Source organism: Ursus arctos, unplaced genomic scaffold, assembly GCF_023065955.2.
Source record: "Ursus arctos isolate Adak ecotype North America unplaced genomic scaffold, UrsArc2.0 scaffold_20, whole genome shotgun sequence".
Taxonomy (NCBI): domain Eukaryota; kingdom Metazoa; phylum Chordata; class Mammalia; order Carnivora; family Ursidae; genus Ursus; species Ursus arctos.
In genome coordinates, this window is record NW_026622875.1 from 30,997,479 (window position 1) to 31,021,096 (window position 23,618).

Genomic DNA, 23,618 nt, shown 5'->3' on the forward strand with positions numbered 1-23,618 from the left:
TCACCACTGGGCCTCAATTCTGCACAGTTAGGTGGGTGGGTCAGATTCACCCAGAGAACCCTTCCAGGGCCAACCTCTGCAATCTTGAGGTTTTCAGTAATATTTGGTTAAGGCTGAGAATGCCTCTTCAAAAACTAAAGAGAAGAGAGATGGAATGACAAGCGTGTGGACAGCTGGTACTTAGATATGCGCCTGGAGCAGGAATAAAAGCAGTCAGATGAAAGGTTAAAAACCAGAATGCAGATCCTTGGGGATGTAGCAAACTTCCTAACTTCAATCTTGCTCACGGACTCCATAAAGCTGTGGCTTTGCACAAGTTATGTTTCCCTTACTGAAATTCGGGACAATTTTACGACCGCGTTTAACGGTCGAATGACAGAACAGTCACCTGTGTGCTAGGCAGTTTCTAAAATCAGAGACAGCAGGCTGCCCATTTGCTCAATTTTGTTGGGTTTTTTAATTGCAGGAAACAACAGCCAAAATATCTTCCCTTATATGCCTCAGAGACAAAACAAGGATTTAAGCCAAGAAACGGGGCCAAAGTCTATCCCCAGTCACACATGTACAACTTCTGACTCTGACTGTAACATACCAGCACACGAGTGTAACTGATGTGTCTGCACCCCGTGCTGAGGGTGGGGTGGGTGCCTTGATTAGGACGACCGGGGCCTAAACAACCCCTTGCCACTGAGAGGGACAGGGTTGGGAGGGAGGCAGAGCAGGGAGGGAGAAGGAAGGTGGGGAGAGGGGAAGGGAGGAGAGACTAATGAGTAGAGGGAAGCATGGGGGAGACAGAATAGAGGGGTGTCTGAAGCAATCCCACTTCTCAGACTTACCACCTCCCTGTGACGTCACTTATATGGCAAGCATTAGCATCTCACTGATCCACATGGAGAAGGAGAGGAATCAATCATTTTCTTCAAAACCAAATACCAAGTGCCAGGGAGAATAACAGGATCTCTGTTACGCGTAAGTGGCAGCACTGTGCGGCCAGCCTTCTTGGGTTTGGCTGTGCCATCTGCCAAATTATCTCACCTCTCCAAGCCCCCTTTTTGTCATCTGTCAAGTGGAGTTAGTAACAGTTCAAATGTCTCAAGGTGATTATAAAAAGGGCGTGAGACAATAAGAGTGCTTGGAACGGAATAAGCACACTAGCTTCACCACCACCACCATGTTACATAGAGCAATTAGAACAGTGCGTGGCTCATAAGAAATGTCTGAGAACTCTTAGAAATCACACCCACTGGTGACTGCAGTGGCTTCCACTGTCTTCATAATTACTGGAACACTCAAATTACCAGCATACTCACCCACAGCGGCTTCTCTAGCTAGCCCTATAAATTGTGTATAAAACACGGCCACGGACAAACCAGCATGGCAAAACTTTCTGATGCCCCCTTTCAATGAAAAACGCATGGGTGTCTACTAATTTCCACTTGTACTATAAAGCATTTCTTGGGGTGGGGGGGTTGTGAACGTTTGAGATTTAGAAGACACATAAATATACTTTACAGCATGAAAACCTTGGCAACGAGATGGGCTGAATTTTTCTAATAATTGTTACTGTTTCCTGGAAGCTGCAGAAGCGTGGAGGGCCTGGAATGCAATCCTCCTGCTAGGATACCTGGGAGGAGCCCTGCTGGCGGGGCCTCCATCTGTGGACCATGCAGTATGAGGAAGTGACCCCAGAGCCCCAGGGAAATCTTCCCAAGGCCACTCGTACCCCTGCTGCCAAGGTCCAGCCAGTCCTGCCAACAATGACTCAGTGTGCTTAACAGGCCTGATCAAATTATATTCTCTCTGTGGGTCTCACCATAGCAGAAAGTGCACCGCTGGAGTCTCTCTAACGCTGGCGCGTAGTCGGTCCCGGATGGAACCATTATGACTTGGAATGTGCCAGTGTCATCAATCTGCAAGAAGCAGAAGAAAAAGAACAGCTTAGTGGGTGGGGCTGCAGGAATCCCCCGGGATTGTTCAGAGCACTGAGATCTTCTGAGGGCAGCACTGCTAAAGAAGGTCATAGGGAAGCCTAGCACGCATCAGGGTGGCTAAGAGCCCTACTCGGGGTTAAGCTCTGCTGTTCCCTTTAGCTGTATATCAGGTTCCTTTGTCTCTCCTCACCTACAAAATGGGATATTCACACTACTACCTAACAGGGATACAGTGGGCATTAAAAGGGTCCATAATCAAAAGGCACTTATTGGCACAGGGTGGGTGCTGTGTGGGTCATTAGAGACCACAAAGCACTTTCCTATTCATTATCTCAGCAACCAGTGAGTTTGTTCTTATGTGCACGTGCCCATTTTACAGATGAGGATGCTGAAGCTCAAAGGAGGGTGAGAGGACTGATCAAAAGACAATGGACATGGAAGCCATTGAAGGAAGAGCGTCAGAGGACACCCCCTTCCCCACCCCCGCACACACACCCCAAGTTCCAGAGAACCAAGTGAAATCAGACTGTACTTTACAACTGTCTTTGAGTTCCCATTATGAACCAGGTATGAACCAACAAATGTTGGAGAGGATGTGGAGGAAGGGGATCCGTCTTACACTCTTGGTGGGAATGCAAGTTGGTACAGCCACTTTGGAAAACAGTGTGGAGGTCCCTTAAAAAGTTAAAAATTGAGCTACCCTATGACCCAGCAATTGCACTACTGGGTATTTACCCCAAAGATACAGATGTAGTGAAGAGAAGGGCCATATGCACCCCAATGTTCATAGCAGCAATGTCCACAATAGCTAAATCGTGGAAGGAGCCGAGATGCCCTTCAACAGATGACTGCATTAAGAAGATGTGGTCCATATATACAATGGAATATTACTCAGCTATCAGAAAGAACGATTACCCAACATTTGCAGCAACGTGGACGGGACTGGAGGAGATAATGCTAAGTGAAATAAGTCAAGCACAGAAAGACAATTATCATATGGTTTCACTCATTTATGGAACATAAGAAATAGGAAGATCGGTAGGAGAAGGAAGGGAAGAATGAAGGGGGGGGTAAACAGAAGGGGGAATGAACCATGAGAGACTGTGGACTTTGGGAAACAAACTGAGGGCTTCAGAGGGAAGGGGGGTGGGGCAATGGGATAGACCGGTGATGGGTAGTAAGGAGGGCACGTATCGCATGGTGCACTGGGTGTTATACGCAAACAATGAATCATGGAACATTACATCAAAAACTAGGGATATACTATATGGTGACTAATATAACAAAATAAAAATTATTAAAAAAAAATGAACCAGGTATGGAAGCTGTCTTTGCAGAGCCAGATCCACATCCAGGCAGCTCTCCTCTGAACAACTCCCAGCCCCTTCTAATTCAGTCCCATTGTTAGTAACCTCTCTACGGAGTTTGAGGCTGGAGAGCAGCTGTAGGCTGGCCATGTTCTAACTGAGGAGCAATGGGAAGCAAATGAGGGAAATGGGAAGGAGGAAAGGTGGTGGGGGCTTTCGCTAAGGCTTGTCTTTGTTTCTGCCCATCTTTTCTTCTGTGTAGAAGAGATGGGGAGAAATCTGTGCTCACCGGAATTCCTCCCTAGAAGACCACTGTGTTTGCCTTCATGAGCTGGATGGGCTAGAGGGGGAGACTTGGAGGAAAGATGTGGTAACTGAAGCTTTTGGCATGAGTTGTAGGCAAAATATATAGAAAAAAGAATGGTTAGTGGCTGGGAAAGGCTGAGAAGAAAGAAACAGAGGAGGGGGGGAAGGTTGTGGTAGGAGAGAAGAGAGAAAAAAAGATGCTGTGATGACAGAGCAGTGCTGCTGGGACAGGGTGGTGGTGACAAATGGGGACATTCTTCAGTGGAACACAGCCCCTGCATAATGGTGCCCCTTCTTGTGACTCACTACCTTCAGTAAAATCTGTACTGCCCACTGATTCTTCCTGCGAATGGATTCTTTGAAGAAAGGCTGAATCGTGTGTCCAAGTAAGCACAGAGTGAAAACAGAAACTGCTTACCTGGACTCTAAGCCAGAGGACACCTGGGTTATAGCTGCATCTTCATAATCAGTTTACCTGGGGTACGTGCATGTGTGCACTTCAGCTAGCTTAAACTGGTCTTGGTAACGTGTAAAAAACAGTCTTGACTCTTGAATAATACAACAGCACAATTAGTCTGTATTGTTAATGGCTTCTAATAGGTGTCTGAGCAGTGTTTCCAGTGAATCATGCCCTCACTGCCTCTGGATTGTGATGAGTGACCAGGAAACCAAACCCAGAGAGCACGGATCGGACCATCTGGTAGGAGCAAAGTGCTTTCTTACTGCCAACTATCAGGATCCAAGGGGAAAAAAAAAATCACAAAATGTTTGAGCTAGGAGAAATCTCAGGAACCATGTAGTCCAATTCTTTCCTTTACAGATAAGGAAAGTGAGTCCAGAGAGGGGTGGAATATGGGAGGCTTCAGTTTAAATTTTGCTTTCTCCAAATAAGACCTACGTCCCATCTGCTGCATTAGCTGCTTTTATGATCACTGCTGTGTGTCAGGGAGTCTAACTTAGTTTAGAGCGGTGTTCTGCAGGTGTCATCCAGGGACTGTTGCCATTTGTTAACTAGTCTGTCTTCTGCATGTCTAGACTGTGACAACTTCCACGCTTCTGGCAGTGGAGCTGGTTGATAATTTAGGCTTCACATTTAATCATGTATCGACATGTTGGTGTCAACTTAAAACATCGTCCTTCTCTTACTGAGTTTAGCGTGTTGCTTTACTAGGAGGGTTCACAGGGGGTCTGTGCTCTCCCTGTCCTCCCACCTGTCCTCCCACCAAAGTAATCTCCTAGTCAATAGAGTTTGGCAGATGTGGTTTTAGAGATCACTGCTACACATCATTGGACCAACTATAGTTAGCCTATTACAGAGAACTCCTTAGGCTAAATGAGGATTGAGGATTTAAAATAAAAGGCTACCATGGTTCACTCTTCTCCGTTCTCACTTTTTGCTGTTATTAAGTCCACAGATGGGCTATAGGAGGCTTTCAGCAAACGGTTCTGGAGGATACCCTCTTCTTTCATTTCTAACCATCATGGGGCTCTATAAATTGGTGTGTTCAAGAAATTATACAATTAATAATATGTGTAATCATCTTTCTTTAGACAATTCTATATTAATAAAGGAAATCTTCTTAAAAATAAAAAGGCTGAGTGGTCAAAGTGCCAAGGTTTCCCATTAAACTCCCTACCCCACCCATTTCATCTCTGTCTCCACACAAGAATAACCTGTAACGTCAATATTATACTTAATATTTCTCTCATTTGCAATGTTAAACAGCAGAGTAAAAGGGAAAAAAAGGCTAGCTAAAAAAAGAGGTATCTAAGTCTATTAGAAAGGGAGACCCACTCTAAGTTAGAATTCTTTATGGGCAGCAAGTAAAATTTCACCAGAAGTAAGAGGTAATTGCCAAACACACTTAGAGGGGAAAACCTGGTGGCAAAGCAAAGCTGAGACTGAGGTATTTCCAGTCAAAAATGGCCTTCCGTTTCAGAAGGGATGAATAGCCACTCGGCTTGACACCATCGTGAGAAATTTCCAAGAGGGAGGTCAAAGTCCATGTACTAAGGGAAATCAGTGCCAGTTGTCAGAACATCTGCTTCCAAGCCCTGCGGCATGCGCCTGCATGGGGCCCAAATTTCACACTGGACTGCTGAACTCTCAGACGAATCAAGATTTAGAAAAGCCAAGATAATTATGAAACAAATTAGGGTTTTAAAATATGGCCCACAAATAAAAACTCATTGTCACTAAATTTTTGAGTTCTATTCTTGACATAATAAACCACAATTCAAGTGTAGGGAAGCACAACCGAACAGAATGGATAAAAGAAAGAAAAAGAGGGCAAAAGGAGAAGTAATAACATATTTTCCCTTCTGTAATGCCACGTATCAGTATTGGGTTCTCAACTTGTATACATGCCTCTATTCGGAACCTTTCTAGACGCCCTGCTTAGTTCCACCCTCTACTGGCAGCTCCATGAGAGGGGGTCTTTTGGTTTTCCACTTCTGTGTCTCCACAGCCTAGGATAGCACCTGGTATACATGAGGTGCTCACTAAGCATTTGCTGGATGAACGAACCTTGGCTCCAATTCTGACTTCTGTCTGCATCTCTAATTCTACTCAAGAGGTGTTTGGAGCCAATGTTGCTCAGATTTTGGAAGGTCATTGTCAAGAATCTGAATCTTCATTGGTGCTCTTTTGAGATCAAGTCTTTCAAGAAAGGAGCAAAGAGCCTCTTGCGGATTTGGCTAGGAACTCTGAGACTGTTAATACTCAAAAGATTTTAAAACAAACCAACAAAGTATGTTTTCTCAAGTTATAGGCTATGCACACACCTTTGAGTGGATGTTGAAATTGTGTTTAAGTTTATATCACAAGTACTATCAATTGTTTGCATTAGGATAGTCTCTTGTCTTGTGACTAAACAAAGCAAAGGGACAACGGGGCTCTCAATAAACAGAAGGAATTATGAGTCTGTGTGTCACCATATCTACTCGCAGAGCTTTTGAGCTGCTGTGTTCCACAGCAGCTTCATTTGCAAGGCATGGCCCAGCCTTTTCTAATCGATGTGCATTTTCCCTTCTGAGCCTGGTCTATCAGCCTGTCCATGACACTAATAGCAGCGTCAGCTCCTTTACAACCTAGATGTCAATTTTGTTAAATCGATTTTAGTTAATCATCAAGCAGATAAATAATAGCAATTAGAGGAAAAGCTATCATTCTTGAATATTTACTACGTACTAGGCACGGAGGCATGGTGTCCCATCATTTCATCTACACAACAGCTCCAGGAAACAGGCACTGCTTTCCATACTTTATAGATGAATACTCTATTTCAACTCTGTTGTGCTTATTTGACACCTTCCTAGAAAATTATGGAGGTGGAAAGGGCCCCAAAGGCACCTGCAGATTGAAAGTGAAAGGATGAAGAAACGTTTATCATGCAAATGGATGTGAGAAGAAAGCTGGGGTAACAATACTTGTATCTGACAAAACAGACTTTAAAACAAAAATGGTAACAAAAGACAAAGGACATTATACAATAAGACAAACCAACAAGCATTATGTAAAAATTACAAATATTTATGCATCCAACATGGGAGCACCTAAATACTTAAAGCAGTTAATAACAAACAGAAAGTAATCAATAATAACGCAATAATACTAAGAGACTTTATCACCCCACTTACATCAATGAACAGATCATCCAAACAGAAAAAAATCAAGGAAAAGGTGGCTCTGAATGACACATTGGGCCAGATGGATTTAACAGAAATATTCAGAACATTCCATCCTAAAACAGCACAGTACACATTCTTCCAAACAGATTCAGAACAGATCATATATTTGGCCACAAACCAAGTCTCAAGAAATTAAAAAAGATTGAAGTCATACCGTGCTTTTTTTGTGATCACAACGCTATGACACTAGAAATCAATCGCAAGATAAATAATCTAGAAAGAGCACAAATACATGGACGTTAAACAACATTCTATTAAACAATGAATGGGTCAACCAAGAAATCAAAGAGGAAATGGAAAAATACATGGAGACAAATGAAAATGAAAACACAATAATTCAATCTTTGGGCAGCAAAAGCAGTTCTAGGAAGGATGTTTATAGCAATACAGGCCTACCTCAAGAAGCAAGAAAAATCTCAAACAACCTAATATTACAACGAAAGGAGCTAGAAAAGGAAAAACAAAACCCAAAACCAGTAGAAGGAAGGAAATGATAAAGATTAGAGCAGAAATAGATGAAATAGAAACTAAAAAACACAATAAAACGGATCAATGACACCAGGAACTGGTTCTTTGAAGACAAAAAACATTGATAAGCCAGATTCATCAAAACAGAGAGGACTCAAATAAACAAAATCAGAAGTGAAAGAGGAGCAATAACTACTGACACCACAGAAATACAAAGGACCATAAGAGACTATTTCGAAAGATTATATGCCAACAAATTGGACAGCCTAGAAGAAATGGACAAATTCCTAGGAACATATAACCTCCCAAAACTGAAGCAGGAAGAAATAAAAAATTTGAACAGACCTATTACCAGTAATGAAATTGAATCAGTAATAAAAAAAAAAAACCTCTCGACAAACAAAACTCCAGGATGGATGGCTTCACAGGTGAATTCCACCAGACATTTAAAGAATTAATACCTATTCTTCTCAAACTACTCCAAAAATAGAGGAAGGAAAACTTCTAAATTCATTCTCTGAGGTCAGCATTACGCTGATACCAAAACCAGATAAAGACACTACAAAAAAAGAGAACTGCCGGCCAATATCTCTAATGAACATAGATGCAAAAATCCTTAATAAAATATTAGCAAACTGAATCCAACAATACACGAAAAAAATTATTCACTGTGATCAAGTGGGATTTACTCCTGGAATGCAAGAGTGGTTCAATATTCACAAATCAATCAATGTGATACATGATGTCAATAAGAAAAAGGATAAGAACCATGTGATGATGTCAATAGATGTGGAAAAAGCATTTGACAAACTACAACATCCATTCATAATAAAAACCCTCAACAAAGTAGGTTTAAAGAGACTATATCCCAACATAATAAAGATCATATATAAAAAACCCACAGCTAATATCATACTCAATGCCGAAAAATTAAGAGCTTTCCCCCTAAGGTCAGGAATAAAGCAAGGATGTCCACTCTCAACACTTTTATTCAACATAGTACTAGAAGTCCTAGCCACAGCAATCAGATAAGTTATAAAAGGCATCCAAATTGGTAAGGAAAAAGTAAAATTGTAACTATTTGCAGATGACATACTATATATAGAAAACCCTAAAGACTCCAATGAAAAACTACTAGAACTGATAAATGAATTCAGTAAGGTCAAAAATACAAAAATCAGGGGCGCCTGGGTGGCACAGTGGTTAAGCGCCTGCCTTCGGCTCAGGGCGTGATCCCGGCGTTATGGGATCGAGCCCCACATCAGGCTCCTCTGCTGGGAGCCTGCTCTTCCTCTCCCACTCCCCCTGCTTGTGTTCCCTCTCTCGCTGGCTGTCCCTATCTCTGTCAAATAAATAAATAAAATCTTTAAAAAAAATACAAAAATCAATGTATTTGAAATATGTTGTATTTCTATACATCAATAATGAAGCAACAGAGAAATTAAGAAAGCAATTCCATTTATAATCACACCAAAAAGAATAAAATACCTAGGAATAAACTTAACCTAGGAGATGAAAGACCTGTACCCTGAAAACTGTAAGACATTAATGAAAGAAACTGAAGATGACCCAGATGGAAAGATATTCTATACTCATGGATTGGAAGAACAAATATTGTTAAAATGTCCATACTACCCAAAGCAATCTACAAATTCAATGCAATCCCCATCAAAACATCAACAGCATTTTTCACAGAACCAGAACAAATAATCTTAAAATTTGTATGGAACCACAAAAGACCCGAAATAGCCAAAACAATCCTGGAGGTATCACAATTCCAGATTTCAAGTTATACTGAAAAGCTATGATAATTAAAACAGTATGGTACTGGCACAAAATAGAGACATAGATCAATGGAACAGGATAGAAAAGCCCAGAAACAAACTCATGATTATTTGGTCAATTAGTCTTCGGGAAAAAGACAGTCTCTTCAACAAATGGTGTTGGGAAAACTGGACAGCTACAAGTAAAAGAATGAAACTGGACCACTTACACCATACACAAAAATGAAGTCAAAACGGATCAAATATGAGACCTAAATATGAGACCTGAAACCATAAAAATCCTAGGAGAAAGCATAAACAGTAAGTTCTCTGACACTGGTGTAGCAACTTTTTTCTAGATACATCTCCTGAGGCAAGGGAAACAAAAGCAAAATTAAACTATTGGGACTACATCAAAATAAGAAATTTCTGCAGAGTGAAGGAAGCAATCAACAAAACCAAAAGTCAGCCTACTGAATGGGAGAAGATATCTGCAAATGACATATCCAATTAGTTAGTATTCAAAATATATAAAAAACGGATATAACTCAACACCCCAAAAACCCAAATAATCCAATTAAAAATGGGCAGACACATGAACAGACATCTCTTCAAAGAAGACATCCAGATGGCCAACAGACACATGAAAAGATGCTCAACATCATTCATCACCAGGGAAATGCAGATCAAAACCACAATGAGATAGCACCTCACACCTGTCAGAATGGCTAAAACCAAACCTCAAGAAATAACAAGTGTTGGCAAGGATGTTTAGAAAAAGGAACTCTCATGCTCTGTTGGTGGGAATGTGAACTGGTATAGCCACTGTGGGAAAACAATATGGAGGTTCCTCAAAAACTTAAAAATAGAACTACCCTGGGGCATCTGGGTGGTTCAGTCAGTTAAACATCTGACTCTTAATCTCAGCTCAGGTCTTGATCTCAGGGTTGTGAGTTCAAGCCCCTCATTGGGCTCCGTGCTGGGCATGGAGCCTACTTAAAAAAGAAAAAAGAAAAGAAACAAAAAAAGGAACTACCCTACAATCCAGTAATCACACTACTGGGTATTTACCTTTACCCAAAGAATATGAAAACATTAATTCAAAGGGATATATGTACCCCTCAAAAAATAGACTCCCACCTATAGAGAACAAACTGGTGGTTACCAGAAGGGAGGTGGGGGGGATGGGGGAAATAAGTGAAGGGGAATTAAGAATACACCTATCGTAGGGTGCCTGGGTGGCTTATCGGTTAAGCATTCAGTCTTGATTTCTGCTCAGGTCAGGATCTCAGGGTTGGGAGATCAAGCCCTGCCCCAGGCTCCAAACTCAGCATGGAGTCTGTTCCAGATTCTTTCTCTCCCTCTCCTTCTGCCCCTCCCTGCACTCTAGCTCACTCTCTCTCTCAAAATAAATAAATTTTTTAAAAAAGAATTCAGATAAATGGATAAAGAAGATGTGGTGTATACATATACAGCGGAATATTATGCAGCCATCAAAAATTTGAAATCTTGCCATTTGCAGTGATGTGGATGGAACCAGAGGGCATTATGCTAAGGGAAATAAGTCAACCTGAGAAAGACAATTATCATATGATCTCACTGATACGTGGAATTTGAGAAACAAGGCAGAGGATCATAGGGGAAAAGAGGAAAAAATGAAACAAGATGAAACCAGAGAGGGAGACAAACCGTAAGAGACTCTTAATCTCAGGAAAAAAACTGAGGGTTTCTGGAGTGGAGGGGGGTGGGAGGGATGGGGTAACTGGGTGATGGACATTGGGAGGGTATGTGCTATGGTGAGCGCTATGAATCGTGTAAGATTGATGAATCACAGACCCATACCCCTGAAACAAATAATACATTATATGTTAATAAAAAAATGAAAAATAAAACAGTTCATTATTTTCAAGGGAAAAAAAAGAATACACCTATCACAATGAGCACCGAGTAATGTACAGAATTGTTGAATCACTATCTTGTACACCTGAAACTAACATAATACTGTATATTAACTATATTGGAATTAAAGTAAAAAACTCAGTAAAAAAAGTTCCCATCACAATAAAACACTTTTATAACTAGGTGTGGTGGTAATGTTAACTAGGCTTACTGTGGTGATCTTTTCACAATATTTACAAATATTTAATCATGTTGCACACCTGAAGTTAATACAGTGTTATATGTCAGTTTACCTCAAAAAAGGTCTTCTTGATCCCAGGTGGTTTATTTATATAGCTCCCCAACCAAAGAAGCTATAATAACTAGGATGGCTTTTCCTTTATAAAGTTTGGATAGTCATATGTTTGGTGAAGTTATGAAATCAGTCAACTGGTTTTCATTGTATAGCAACTATTGCTACTGGCCACATAAATGACATCAATGAACGTCTACTGGCCTTCCTGCTACACCCAGAGGCAACTCAGAGAGTTCCTTGGAGAAGCACTAGAATAGCCAACCTGGGTTCGTGTCCTGACGTGGCCACTTCTTAGCCATGTGAACCCAGGCATACAGATTCAACCTCTCCAGGTTGTTTCCTCACTGATAAAATGTGAATAATAATTATAAATCTCCCTTACATGCTACTTGTGAGAATTAAACAGGATAATGCATACAAAGGGCTTAGCGTATTCCTGGTACATAGAAATAAATAGTGTAGTTCAATGCTTTCTTACAGAGGCTTCTGAATGTAGGCCCCCCCCAAAAAAGAAAAGTCACGTGCAAGTCGTAACCATCTTACCGCAAACGCACGCTTGACGGAGGGCACGTTGCTGAACGCGATCACGACCGGAATGATGTCAAGGGCACTGAATTCCATAGTGGCCGCGGCAATGGTCTGGGCATCGGCAGACTGACCGCTGCTGAAGAAGGTGGCGATTCTTCTCGTGTGCGCGCCTGGAAGCGTTCGCTTGAAGACGTTCCTGGAGATGAACCTCATCACTTTGCCGATCTCCCTGCTGTCCGAGGACCGCTCGTAAGGAATAGCTTCGATCTCCCTGAGGAGCTGCGGCTTCCGGTAGGCGTCTGAGAAGCGGACGAGGTGCCGGGCGTGAGAGGTATAGGTGAGGATGGCGATGCGCGCGCCCACCGGGCAGCTGGTCTCCCGGACCCGGACGCCCCTCACCAGGGAAGACATCAGCTCCTTCATGCGCTCGAATTCCTGCTTGGTGACATCTCGAGACTGGTCCAAGGCAAACACCAATTCGGTGGGATGCACCGGGCATTCTGGTTCTCCTGGAAGGCAAGAACATGCTCCCAATGTAGCATGCTTACTTAAAAAAATTTTTTTGAAAAGATACATAGAGGGCAAGGTAATTTTAAATGATAAATATGCAAATACTTAAACATTAAATAAGCATTAAATGCTAAAATGAGCAGTTGAAATATTAAATGTTGAAATCTGGAATGAAAATGCTATTTTTAAAATTGAATTTGCTCTTTTAAATAAAGCCCAAGAGAAAGTATCATTCAATTTGAGTTTTTATGCAATTTGTAAGTTAATGACCAAATTCCTTCTAAGTAATCAGAAGTGCATGGATATGCCCTTTTACTTACAGAAATTGGATCACTGGTATTAGGTTTATTGCTGGAACTTTATACAGTTAACTAAACTAAAACATACATGTTTCTACTTAATAAGGAAATGTAATGGGAGTTGAGAAAGGAATGGCTCCAAAAGCTCTGTGACTGATTTCAGAGAGATTGGAAGAGGATGGACGTGCAGTATACAGAAGAGCCCCTCAGATGTGGAGAGTCGGCTGTGCACTAGCCACGTGACCTTGTCCCAGCCCCTTATCTTCTCTGGGCCTCATTTTGCTCATCTGTAAACTGCCGGTCCTGAGCTCAGCCACTGCATCACCCTGGACTGAGGAGTCCAGGAACCAACACAGGCAAGCACTTCGGACAACAGTGCCCGGCGCATGACGGGGGCTCCGCTAAGGTCAGCCGTTACTATTACAATTACTCTTACAGAATTTTCATCGTGAGCACCGTATCACTTAAAAGAATGAGGAAAACTTTCAGGGATATATTTTTATCTAACAGTTGAAAAGGCAGGTTTAACCAATAAATATACCTATTACGTAGAGAAAGTGAATTATTAAACTTGAATGTTAAATGTTAATTTCAGATTTATGTATTGCTCCCAGTTCATTCGCTCTAATCCTGGTACCCTGCATTTATCACTGTTGGCACTTTATATTTGTCTGATTAACTGATTAATGTTTTCATCTCTGTGAAGCATGAAGACGGGGACTGCATCTCTCCCGATCTGCCAGATTATTAGTTCCTGCCATTTAGGAGAGTTCTAAGAAATGATGACTGAATGAAGCAGCAGCAAAGGACGGTTCTTGTGCAGCAGGCACAGGACGAACAAAACTTGTATGATGGGGCGATGCCTGGTATCGAGATGTAGGTTGGTAAAAGGAAATCTCAATGATGCACTTCTCTTGGAGGGGTGCCTCCTCTCATTCAGATGCCAGCAAGTCAGATACAGAGATAATAAAAGCAGCTTGCGGGCTACAGGCTCTTTGAGAACTCAGAAACTCAGATTTGCGGGGGCTGGCCTGGGCTGGTCAAGGAGCGAGTCCACTGCTGTGACCAGCGGAGCTTCGCCCCCATCTTGGTGCTAGATGATTATCTCCTTCTGGTCCTGGGCTCTGTGACCTAATAGGCTAAAGGACCAGTAAGAATAAACATTTAACCCTCAACCAAACCGCATCTCAGTGGAGACAGAACATAATTTATTGGCCTCTGAGTCTAACCTAGAAGGCTGAGCAGATGTTAAAAAAAAATTGAGGTCATGTCAACTTTACAATAAAGAACGGAAGTATGACTAAACATGAAAGTGGTTCTGCCAGCTTTTTGTTTGGGCTGTGATTTGCATATGGGAACAACACAACAGGTGCAATTTAGAGATAAAGGGAAAAAAGATTCACAGCCCTGGCTAAAATATGAAAAAATTCTAGTTTTCAGGAAAAAAATTACCTAAAAGGTAATTCGACTTGCAAAACACATGGTCTGAAATCTAGCAAGCTGCCAGGAACCAGAAGATTCTGAAGAACGCTGGGCTGGCTTGCGGTGGTACCTAGGAGGCCCTCCTCAAGGCACAGATGACCACACGGAGACCTAACAGGGCTCTGTGGCCATACACTGTACACTGATGGCTGCTGCTTGGCACAGAGCAGGTGATGACAAGGACAGAGAAGGAGAAGCCACTGACATGGACCCACGGCCCAGCAATGGCAGCCCTCTCCAGGCCGCCACCACATTTGTCTGGAATACCACAACACCCTCCTGACTACTCCTCTGGCCTTTAAACTTACCCTCCCCTACAATCTGCTCTCCCAGAGTAGCCCAAATAAGCGCTCAAAAATCATTCCTCAGCTTATGTTCTTCCTTCAATACTTTGAATAAGCTCTTTAATATCCTCTCATTCCAATTTGAATACAATCCACCCTCCCTGTTTGAATCTAAAAAGTTCAACTTGACCTGGCTTCTGCTTGCTCCATTTTTTCACATGCCAATCTCCCCCTCCCTCACTGGACTGCGGTCAGTTCTTAGGAATTGCCTAGGTCGGTCTTGCATCATGGTCTTTGCACTTGCTGTTCTTTCTCCTGGCTCTTGTAAAGCTGGCTTCTTTTTTTCCCTTCAGTCCAAACTCCAATGTCACTGCCTCAAAGAGGAACCCTCCATCCTAAAGCCACTCTCCCCTCCCCCAACATTATTCTGACAGAGCGCCCTGTTCTTTATCTCGTTCACAGCAACTATAGGATTCCGTATTTCTTTGACGTGTTTAGCATCCGGCTCCTCGGCTAGAATGGAAGCTTCTGAACACAAGAATTATGTCCATCCTATTCAGCCCTGTGTCCCCAGTGCCTAGCACATAATATACTTCCAATAAACATTTGTTGAGTGAGGATGCATCCAGAGGGCACGGATTGATGGGTTTAGACAAAAGGTATAGGATACAAAGGTGTAAGAGGGTAATTGCTGTTAAACGCTGAAATTCTTAACCACTAGACTACAGAGACAATAGAGAAAATGAAGGGAAAGAGACATATTATTACAAAAAAACCTAATGGTAACATACATGGTAATGTTAGTCATTAAAATATTAAAAAAATCAAACTACTTGGTGGAGAAACAGCTGTGAGGCTCAGCTAACGCTGAGTGATTTATTGGAGGCAGGTCTGTGCTACCAGTATGAGGCAGCAAAGACAGCTCAGATAAAATTTATACCGTTTGGCAGGCAACACACTGTTTTAACTCATCTTTCCAGATGTATGACATTTTGGAGCTTGATTATAACTTGCTGTAAATAAAGATTACTCACCATGTCCGCCAGCTGGGGGAGAAGAACAAAGGAGATTGGGTTATTATTTGGTAGAACGGAGTTCTGTACTGTGTAGGGAAATCATGGCAGGAGAAGCTCTGCCCTGTGTGCTTTTTGTCGACTCAAATTTCGAGGCAACAGAAAGGTCTGGAGAAAATGCAGACGGATCCCAGCATCTTGGCAAAAACAAGATGGGATGGGAGGAGTGGGACAACATAGAGCCATAAATCGGTAGCCTGCAGCCAACTGTCAGAGGGAAAGGACCTCTGCCTGGGACGGAGCATTACACTGCAGAGAGGTGCACTGAATTTGGAAAGGTTAAAAGGTCCTAACCTTTCTTTATCCTAATTCTTTTCCATGTTGAGATCTATAGATACCGATTTTATACATATGCACATACATCGATCTGTACAGATATGTATTTGTGGGTGTAAACATTACAGGTGGATTTACTCTGAAGTAGACGAAGCATAAATAAGCTTTAGATCTGCACTGTCCAATATGGAAGTCACTAGCCACATGTGACTATTTAAATTTTAATTAAAATTAAGTGTATTAATTTTAGCTTCACAGTAGCACTAACACCTTTCGAGTACTCAAAGTCACAGGTGGCTAGTGGCTACTACATTGAACAGTGTGGTAGAACACCTCCATCACGACAGAAAGTTCCATTGCTTTCGACTTCTCACCTTTTCACTTACCCAGTGCAAGACCCTGAGAAGGGACCTAGCCACATGTTCACATGATCATGTGCTTTTACAATATGCAAAACAAGTTGTTGGTTGTGATTTCCTTTCTTGTTCTGAACAATACTTTCTTTTGAAATAATTTTGTACCTATTTTTGGATTTGTAATTTTGTACTGAGCCTCTCAAATTATAAAAGATTGGGCCTCATCACACTTCGGTCTACCTTTGAGTCATAGTTCCCATGGCTCTAATGTCAAAAAGTGAACTGTGTTAAGACAGCCCAAAGCAACCAGTCTTCATGACTTCACATATATATTTTATTTTCATCATGGGTGGTTCCATTATGGTACAAAAAGGTACAGTTGAGGTCCACACTGCATTCAAAGCTTTAAAAACTGTGTGTCTTTGAGACCAAGGCTCTCTACAGAAATGGGCTCCAAAATACTTTGAAGGAATTTTTCATTCATGGTGTTTATTTGGGAGGTCATTACCCATTTGTAAATAAACACTAACTAGTCAATTCTTTCCTCATCTTGTGTGTGGAATTCCTTTAATGGTGCTAACATATATTTTGATAGAAGATGCTGCTATAGGAGTCTTCAAGCAAATTCAAAAGAGTGTTTGCCAAATCGGAATGCCTTTTTGCTTTAAAAATTTGGAAGGAGAAAAAATATACAGGCAAACATGAGTAATTTTACAAGCAAATCAATCATTCTAATGAAAAGTAATCAAGCATACCTTTCCAGAAAAGAAGTAATAAACAATAAACCAAAGTGCTCCCACCCATCAGGACAGCTTATTATCACAGCTAGCTTTCACACCAGGTGAATTCAATCCTGTGTTACTGTCAGGTGTTAATAAGTTTTAAAAGTTCAGTGTGACTCTCCACTGATTGATTTCACCATCAGAAGAGTTCTGACCTCATACGTCAATTTTCCCTAGGTTGAAAGCACTAGATATATCATTAATTAGCACTCGGAACAGCTTTCAATAGACATGAGGGCCGTCAGATAAGGAGTTAATAGTCACCAGTCTATGTTGACTCAAAATACATGCAGTGGCATCTCTAATGTTAAGAGATTGGCCGGTAAATTGTCTCAATTCTGAGTGCAGAATTCACTGCTCTTCTTCTATGAATGCTTTGACAACTTGGGTGATCAACTTAAGCAGGATACTTACGGCTGTGGTCCCGTACATACTGAATGAGCTCACACATCTGCAGTTCAAAAATAAAACAAAGAATTAACCGACCGACTGCCAGGTCTTCAAGTCTAAAAATAAATTTAATGGAGTACAGAGTATTCTGTTGGAGTCAGGAGATACATACAGAAAATGAAGCCAATCCTCTGGCTCCTTTCACACCCTAGGAAACAAAAGAAATGTGGTCTCATTGCTCTGCACACACTCATCAGTAGCCAGAATGTGCATTAACCTCAGAAAGTGAAGCTTTCTAAAGTTTTTATTCTTATTAAGTTAGAGGAGAAAAAAGAATACACGTAGGAGGACCCTCATCACTGAGTTAAGAGTAACATTCTAGGGGAAATAAACTGTAAGCAGCAAGCTTGATGAACACAAACCTCCAAAGGCCACCTTCCTCCAGCCCTATGTGTGGACAACAAGGGTCACTCAGAACCCAAGGACGGAGCTGAATACTTAACATTGGCATGGAGAGCTTTGGAGCAGGCTTATGGCTTAGATATAGATAAGGCCGAACCATCTATTGTAACTGCCCATCCTTAAGGAACATTCAGAGTTCCTCAACCCCATACTTGGCCTTGGCCATTGAACAGCAACTGAACTGAAACTTCTTCTGTTTCCGTCATTGGTTGGATGACAAAGGGACCAGACTCAAACTGTACATCTGGAAAGGTAATCCCTGTAACAGTCTTCCAAAAATGAATGAATATACATATATATATATATATAGAGAGAGAGAGATCTGTCTGGATTGGGAATAGAAAGAACAAAGTGGAATTGGTTTTAATTTCACATGTTCAGTTCCATCTTTGGAACAGGAAGAGTCTGACTATTCTCAAAGAGAGACACCCAAAGAAAAATGCAGTGAAGCCCCACCCAAACTCCCGAAGAAAACAAGTTCCATGTGAATACAACTTTGATCATTTATTCCCTGTTTATTAATTTCCTCTCACTTCCCTTCGTTCACTAACCACTTATTGAATATAAGATAGAGGACAAGGTTCGGGCAAATAAAATCCACCAATAATTGAGAAATCATATTTTAGTCCAATACTTTTCATTTCCTCCCTCAAATTCCCCTTACCTCACGAGAAATGGCAACTAATATTTAATCAGCCTTTCCCCCTCCTATCTCTAAGCACATAAATGCGAAAAAATAGCGAAAATAGTTTCCAAGTGCAAAGACAGAAAGCATGAACATTTGGACAATGAAGATTCCATGCACTTTTTACTTAGAAAAGGATCTGGTGTGATTTATGAATTTTCAACTTACCTTGCGTCCAGGAGGTCCTGGCTCCCCAGGGGATCCCATCTCTCCTGGAGGCCCAGTGGATATCTCAAAGCAGAATTTATTTAAAATTATATTTATACATATATGTATAGTGTTTATGGGTGTGTTGTATTTTATTTTTTTTTAAGATTTATTTATTTGACAGATAATACGCACAAGCGGGGAGAGCAGAAGAGGGAGAAGAATACTCGTGCTGAGCAACCTGATGCGGGACTTGATTCCAGGACTCTGGGATCATGACCTGAGCCGAAGGCAGGTGCTTAATGAAGTGAACCACCCAGGCATCCCTAATGTTTGTGGGTGTGTTTTAAATGTCAAAGGTAATAACACTTTTATTTTAGAACATTGACAGATTTCCAAAAAGCACACAAAAGGAAAAAAATCTTTAGCAATCCTTTTGCTTCCAAATAATCCTTGTTAACATTTGGTGTCGTTTCTTCTAGTATTTTACTTTATTCTTTTAGTATTTTTATATGTTTATATACACTTATATTCTTTTAAAATATAATTTTATACTTTTTCCTGTTATCTTTTAAACTAAATATAATCTCTTGAAGTTTTCATGTTACTAAATTTGGGGGGGGCAAAATCATTTTTAATGGCTGCATAATATTCCATTACACAGATGTACCATAATTTCTTTCATCATTCCCTTATTGTTGGCATTTAGGTTTGCTGCTGTTGTAATAAGTAACACCAAGAAAAATTATATGTTGCAATTCTGATTATTTCCTTAGGGAAGATTGCTAGAACTGGAATTGTTGGATCAAAGGAGAAATTTTTATCTGAATGAGACAGTAGATGACAACAAATAAATGAACAAAAAACCCAGAAAAGCAAAAATTTAAATATAAGAAACCCAAAACAATAAGAAGAAAACACTTAAAAGTTGGCTGGAGATATTTGTAGTGAAATGAGGAATAATAGCAGTAATAAAAACAACTGCTGACTACTTACTATATGCCAAGAATTCTTCCGTGTGCATTTACCAATATAATTTATTATAAAGAAGGCTAAAATTTAATTTAAAAATTAGGGCAATATTCCTTAGTTCATTCAAAATGCCATGGGATTTATAACCTTTACAGGAATGAAAAAATGAAGTTGTCTAAAATCAACTTAATTTGTACAAGTATTATCTACGAGGCAGGGAATCTTTGGGTATTCTACAGTGTGCTGGGTTGAGCAGGGAAAAAAAACCTCACTGATCGTATTTTCTTTAGGAGATATAGATTAATCTTCCAGGAAAAAAAATGGCAAACTGAACATATGCACTGACTTGGCTCCCTTCTCCATGTTTCATTAAAATGATAGTAAGTAGAATTTTATTTTTTTTAAATTTTAAAAGATTTTATTTATTTGAGAGAAAGAGTACGAGCGGGGGCGGAGAGGGAGAAGCAGGCTTCCTGTTGAGCAGGGAGCCTGATGCAGAACTCGATCCCAGGACCCTGGGATCATGACCTGAGCCAAAGGCAGACGCTTAACCATCTGAACCACCCAGACATCCCTAAGTAGATTTTTTTAAAGGGCCAAAAAAAAAAAAAAAAAAAAAAAGGTGAGACTGAGAAAGAATATAATAGCCACAAACCTCCAGAGGCTAGAAAGCAGATGTATATGTATTAAATGACTTAGCAGATCTGAAAAAGCTGTATCCTAAGCCAGTAGCAGGGAAAGCCAAGAATCCATTCCCAAAAGGATCAAGAATTGGCAGCACCGGGTACCTCCAAAAGTGGAGGTGAAGGGGAGGGGCTTAATAAGGAGGACTGGTTGAAAATCATTTTAGGAATCCTCCAATCTCCTCTCCATTCTCTGCAATTGGGTGAATAATCCTTTTTCCATCCCAACAACAGACAGAGGTAAAGCTGAGATATCTGTACCAGGGAACTCCAGGCAGAGTTGAGGGCCCATGGTAACCCTCCTGAAAACAGGGTGATCCAATGAAGATATATGAAATAGACATGAGACCCCTCAGGTTTCCTTTTTCATGTGGTTTCATGAAAACTACAGCCAGACCTTCATCTTCAGGCAGGAAATTGAAACAATCTTCTCAGGGGAATCTGACCAAAGAAGGAAGACCTAAAGATACGGCTATCAGAGGTCTGCTAAGTAAAGAACTCAGCCAGATCTCACTCTTCAGTAAAACTTACAGTTGACCAACTCTAGCAATGTCTTTGGGGCTTCCAATTAGCCTTTTTGTTTTTAATTCTTAAATAGGAAGAGATAACCCATTCTCCAGACATGCTGGAAATAGAGATCCACACGGAAAAAAAAACAAAAAACAAAAACAAACTACAGGAAAAAGACTATGTTGGACAAAGAAGACTGTAGAAATACTAACTTATATTCTCAAAAAGCTAAGAGAAGATGTTTCAACCATGAAACAAGATAGTATAAAAAATATTTGGAGAACAAAAACAAGCTCTTTAAAATTAAATCATGAGAGGAGCATTGTGAAATAGTCCAAAAAATCTCCCAGAAAAGTAGAGCAAAAAGACGACTTAAAAAATAGAGAAGAGATAGGAGCAGAAGGACTGCCTTTTTTTTCTCCTCTCTCTCTCTCTCTCTCTCTCCCCCCCCCCCCACCTCTCTCTCCCTCTCTCGTATGAAACCTTGTGAAATTATTTGAGTCTTTAAATCAGTGGTTCTCAACTAGGGAGAATTTTGTCCCCCCCCCACCAAGGGAAATTTGACAATGTCTGGAGACATTTTTGCTGTCATATGGGGAAGAGTGGAGAAGGGCAGTGCCACAGACGTCTAGTGGGTAGAGAGCAGGGAAGCTACGAAACATCCTCTAATGCACAGGACAGCCCCACAATGAAGGACTGTCCGGCCCAAAATGTTAATCGTGCGGAGATGAAGATATCCTGCTTTAAAGTATGTGCATGTGTTAAACTGAAAAAAAAAAATATACATACACACATATATATTCACAAAATAAGGTTAAAAATCATGACAAATTAAAAAAAAATCCTTCAGTTGGGAGAAAAAACAAGGCGAAAATTTAGAAAACTAAAAATGTAATCATTCCAAGAAAACTGAAGAGGCACTCAAAATTGAAGGCACAACTTTATCAACAGAAACTTCCACCAACAGAAATTTCAGCTCTTTCAGAAGGAAAACCTGGAAGTTTTCAGTGTCTAAACTTCAACTTCAAATTCGGAAATATTTACATAGGGGAAAAGCAGCTTGGCAGGTGAAATAATAAGTCACAAACAGTGATAAATTGTGGGAAAAAAAGAAATTTAAGTAATCAAAGGCCAAAAGAAAAAGTTCACATGCTTCTCACTGGTTCATTGTTTTATAAAAATGATTAATGTGGCATTGAGGGACAAGAACCCAACAAACAGCTGAACTTGTTAGCATGCTTCCAATGTTCAAGAGTAAACTACTTCATTAACAAGCCAAAGGAAAGGATCCAGAGATATTTCAATGCAGATGACATGTGGATTAATTTAAAAGTCTTTTCCAATTATCTTTCTAATTATATCATTTAAAAAAAAATCATAATGTTAAAGGACAGTCATCCAAAAACATGCATGAGGAAAAGAATTATAGCTGAGATGCAGTCGTTTTAGGAGAAGCAGGATGGAGGGAGAAAGCAGTTTCTTTATTTTGTACCCCTAAAACCCAATTTATGATGTCTACATAGGCAAGAGGTATCCAAGATGGTGTCATAGTTAGACCCTGAACTTACTTCCTCCCAAGGACACACCAAATCTATACCCACCTAGAGAGCAATTCCTCCTAAAAAAGAACTGAGGGCTGACTGAACAGCTTCTGTGCAACAAAGGACAAAGGGACCACAAAGAGAATGGCAGGAGAGATGGAGACGCAGTAACCATGGAAACCCTACCCCTGATGCTATGAACTGCAGGGCTATGAACATTCTCCAGGATCGATTACATTAGGCTATAAAACAAGTATCAATAAATTTAAGACTGAAATTATATCAAGCATCTTTCCCAACCACAATGGGATGAAACTAGAAATCAGTCACAAGAAAATTGGAAAAAACCACAAATACATGGAGGCTAAACAACATGCTATTAAACAACCAATGGGTCAATGAAGAAATCAAAGAGGAAATCAAAAAATACCTGGAGACAAATGAACATGGAAACACAATGGTTCAAAATCTTGGGGGATGAAGTAAAAGCAGTTCTAAGGGGGAAATTTATAACAATACAGGCCTACCTCAAAAAAAGAGAAAAATCTCAAATAAATAATCTAACTTACACCCAAAGGAATAAGAAAAAAAGAGAACAAAGCAAGTCCAAAGTTAGAAGGAAGTAAATTATAAAGAGCAGAGCAGAAATAAATGAAATACAGGCTAAAAAAACTATAGGAAACATTAATGAAACTAGGAGCTGGTTCTGTGAAAAGGTAAACAATATTGATAAACCTTTAGCCAGACTCATCAAGAAAAAAAAGACTCAAATTAGAAATATGAGAGAAAGTACAATTTACACTACAGAGGTAGAAAGAATAAGAGACTACTCCGAAAGACTATATACCAACAAATTGGACAACCTAGAAGAAATGGATAAATTCCTAGAAACACTGTTTCCAAGACTGAATCAAAAAAGAAAATCTAAACAGACCAATGACCAGTAATGAAATTGAAAAACTCCTAACAAACAAATAGC

At 40.5% G+C, this 23,618-nt stretch overlaps 1 protein-coding gene across 7 annotated transcripts in view; it reads right to left on the reverse strand.

Moving 5' to 3' along the window:
• Nucleotides 1-23,618, reverse strand: part of COL6A6 (collagen type VI alpha 6 chain) — a 141,048-nt gene that overhangs the window by 17,933 nt on the left and 99,497 nt on the right. For 6 of the 7 annotated variants that reach the window (XM_026496999.4, XM_044383398.3, XM_044383402.3 and 3 more), the window contains 6 exons: nt 18,955-19,017; nt 17,812-17,847; nt 17,664-17,700; nt 15,797-15,808; nt 12,203-12,696; nt 1,814-1,910 (listed from right to left, as the gene is read on the reverse strand). In XM_026496999.4, the coding sequence (XP_026352784.2) occupies nt 1,814-1,910; nt 12,203-12,696; nt 15,797-15,808; nt 17,664-17,700; nt 17,812-17,847; nt 18,955-19,017 (739 nt within the window). The remainder of the gene's footprint in view (nt 1-1,813; nt 1,911-12,202; nt 12,697-15,796; nt 15,809-17,663; nt 17,701-17,811; nt 17,848-18,954; nt 19,018-23,618) is intronic. The other variant, XM_044383403.3, reaches the window with a different exon arrangement.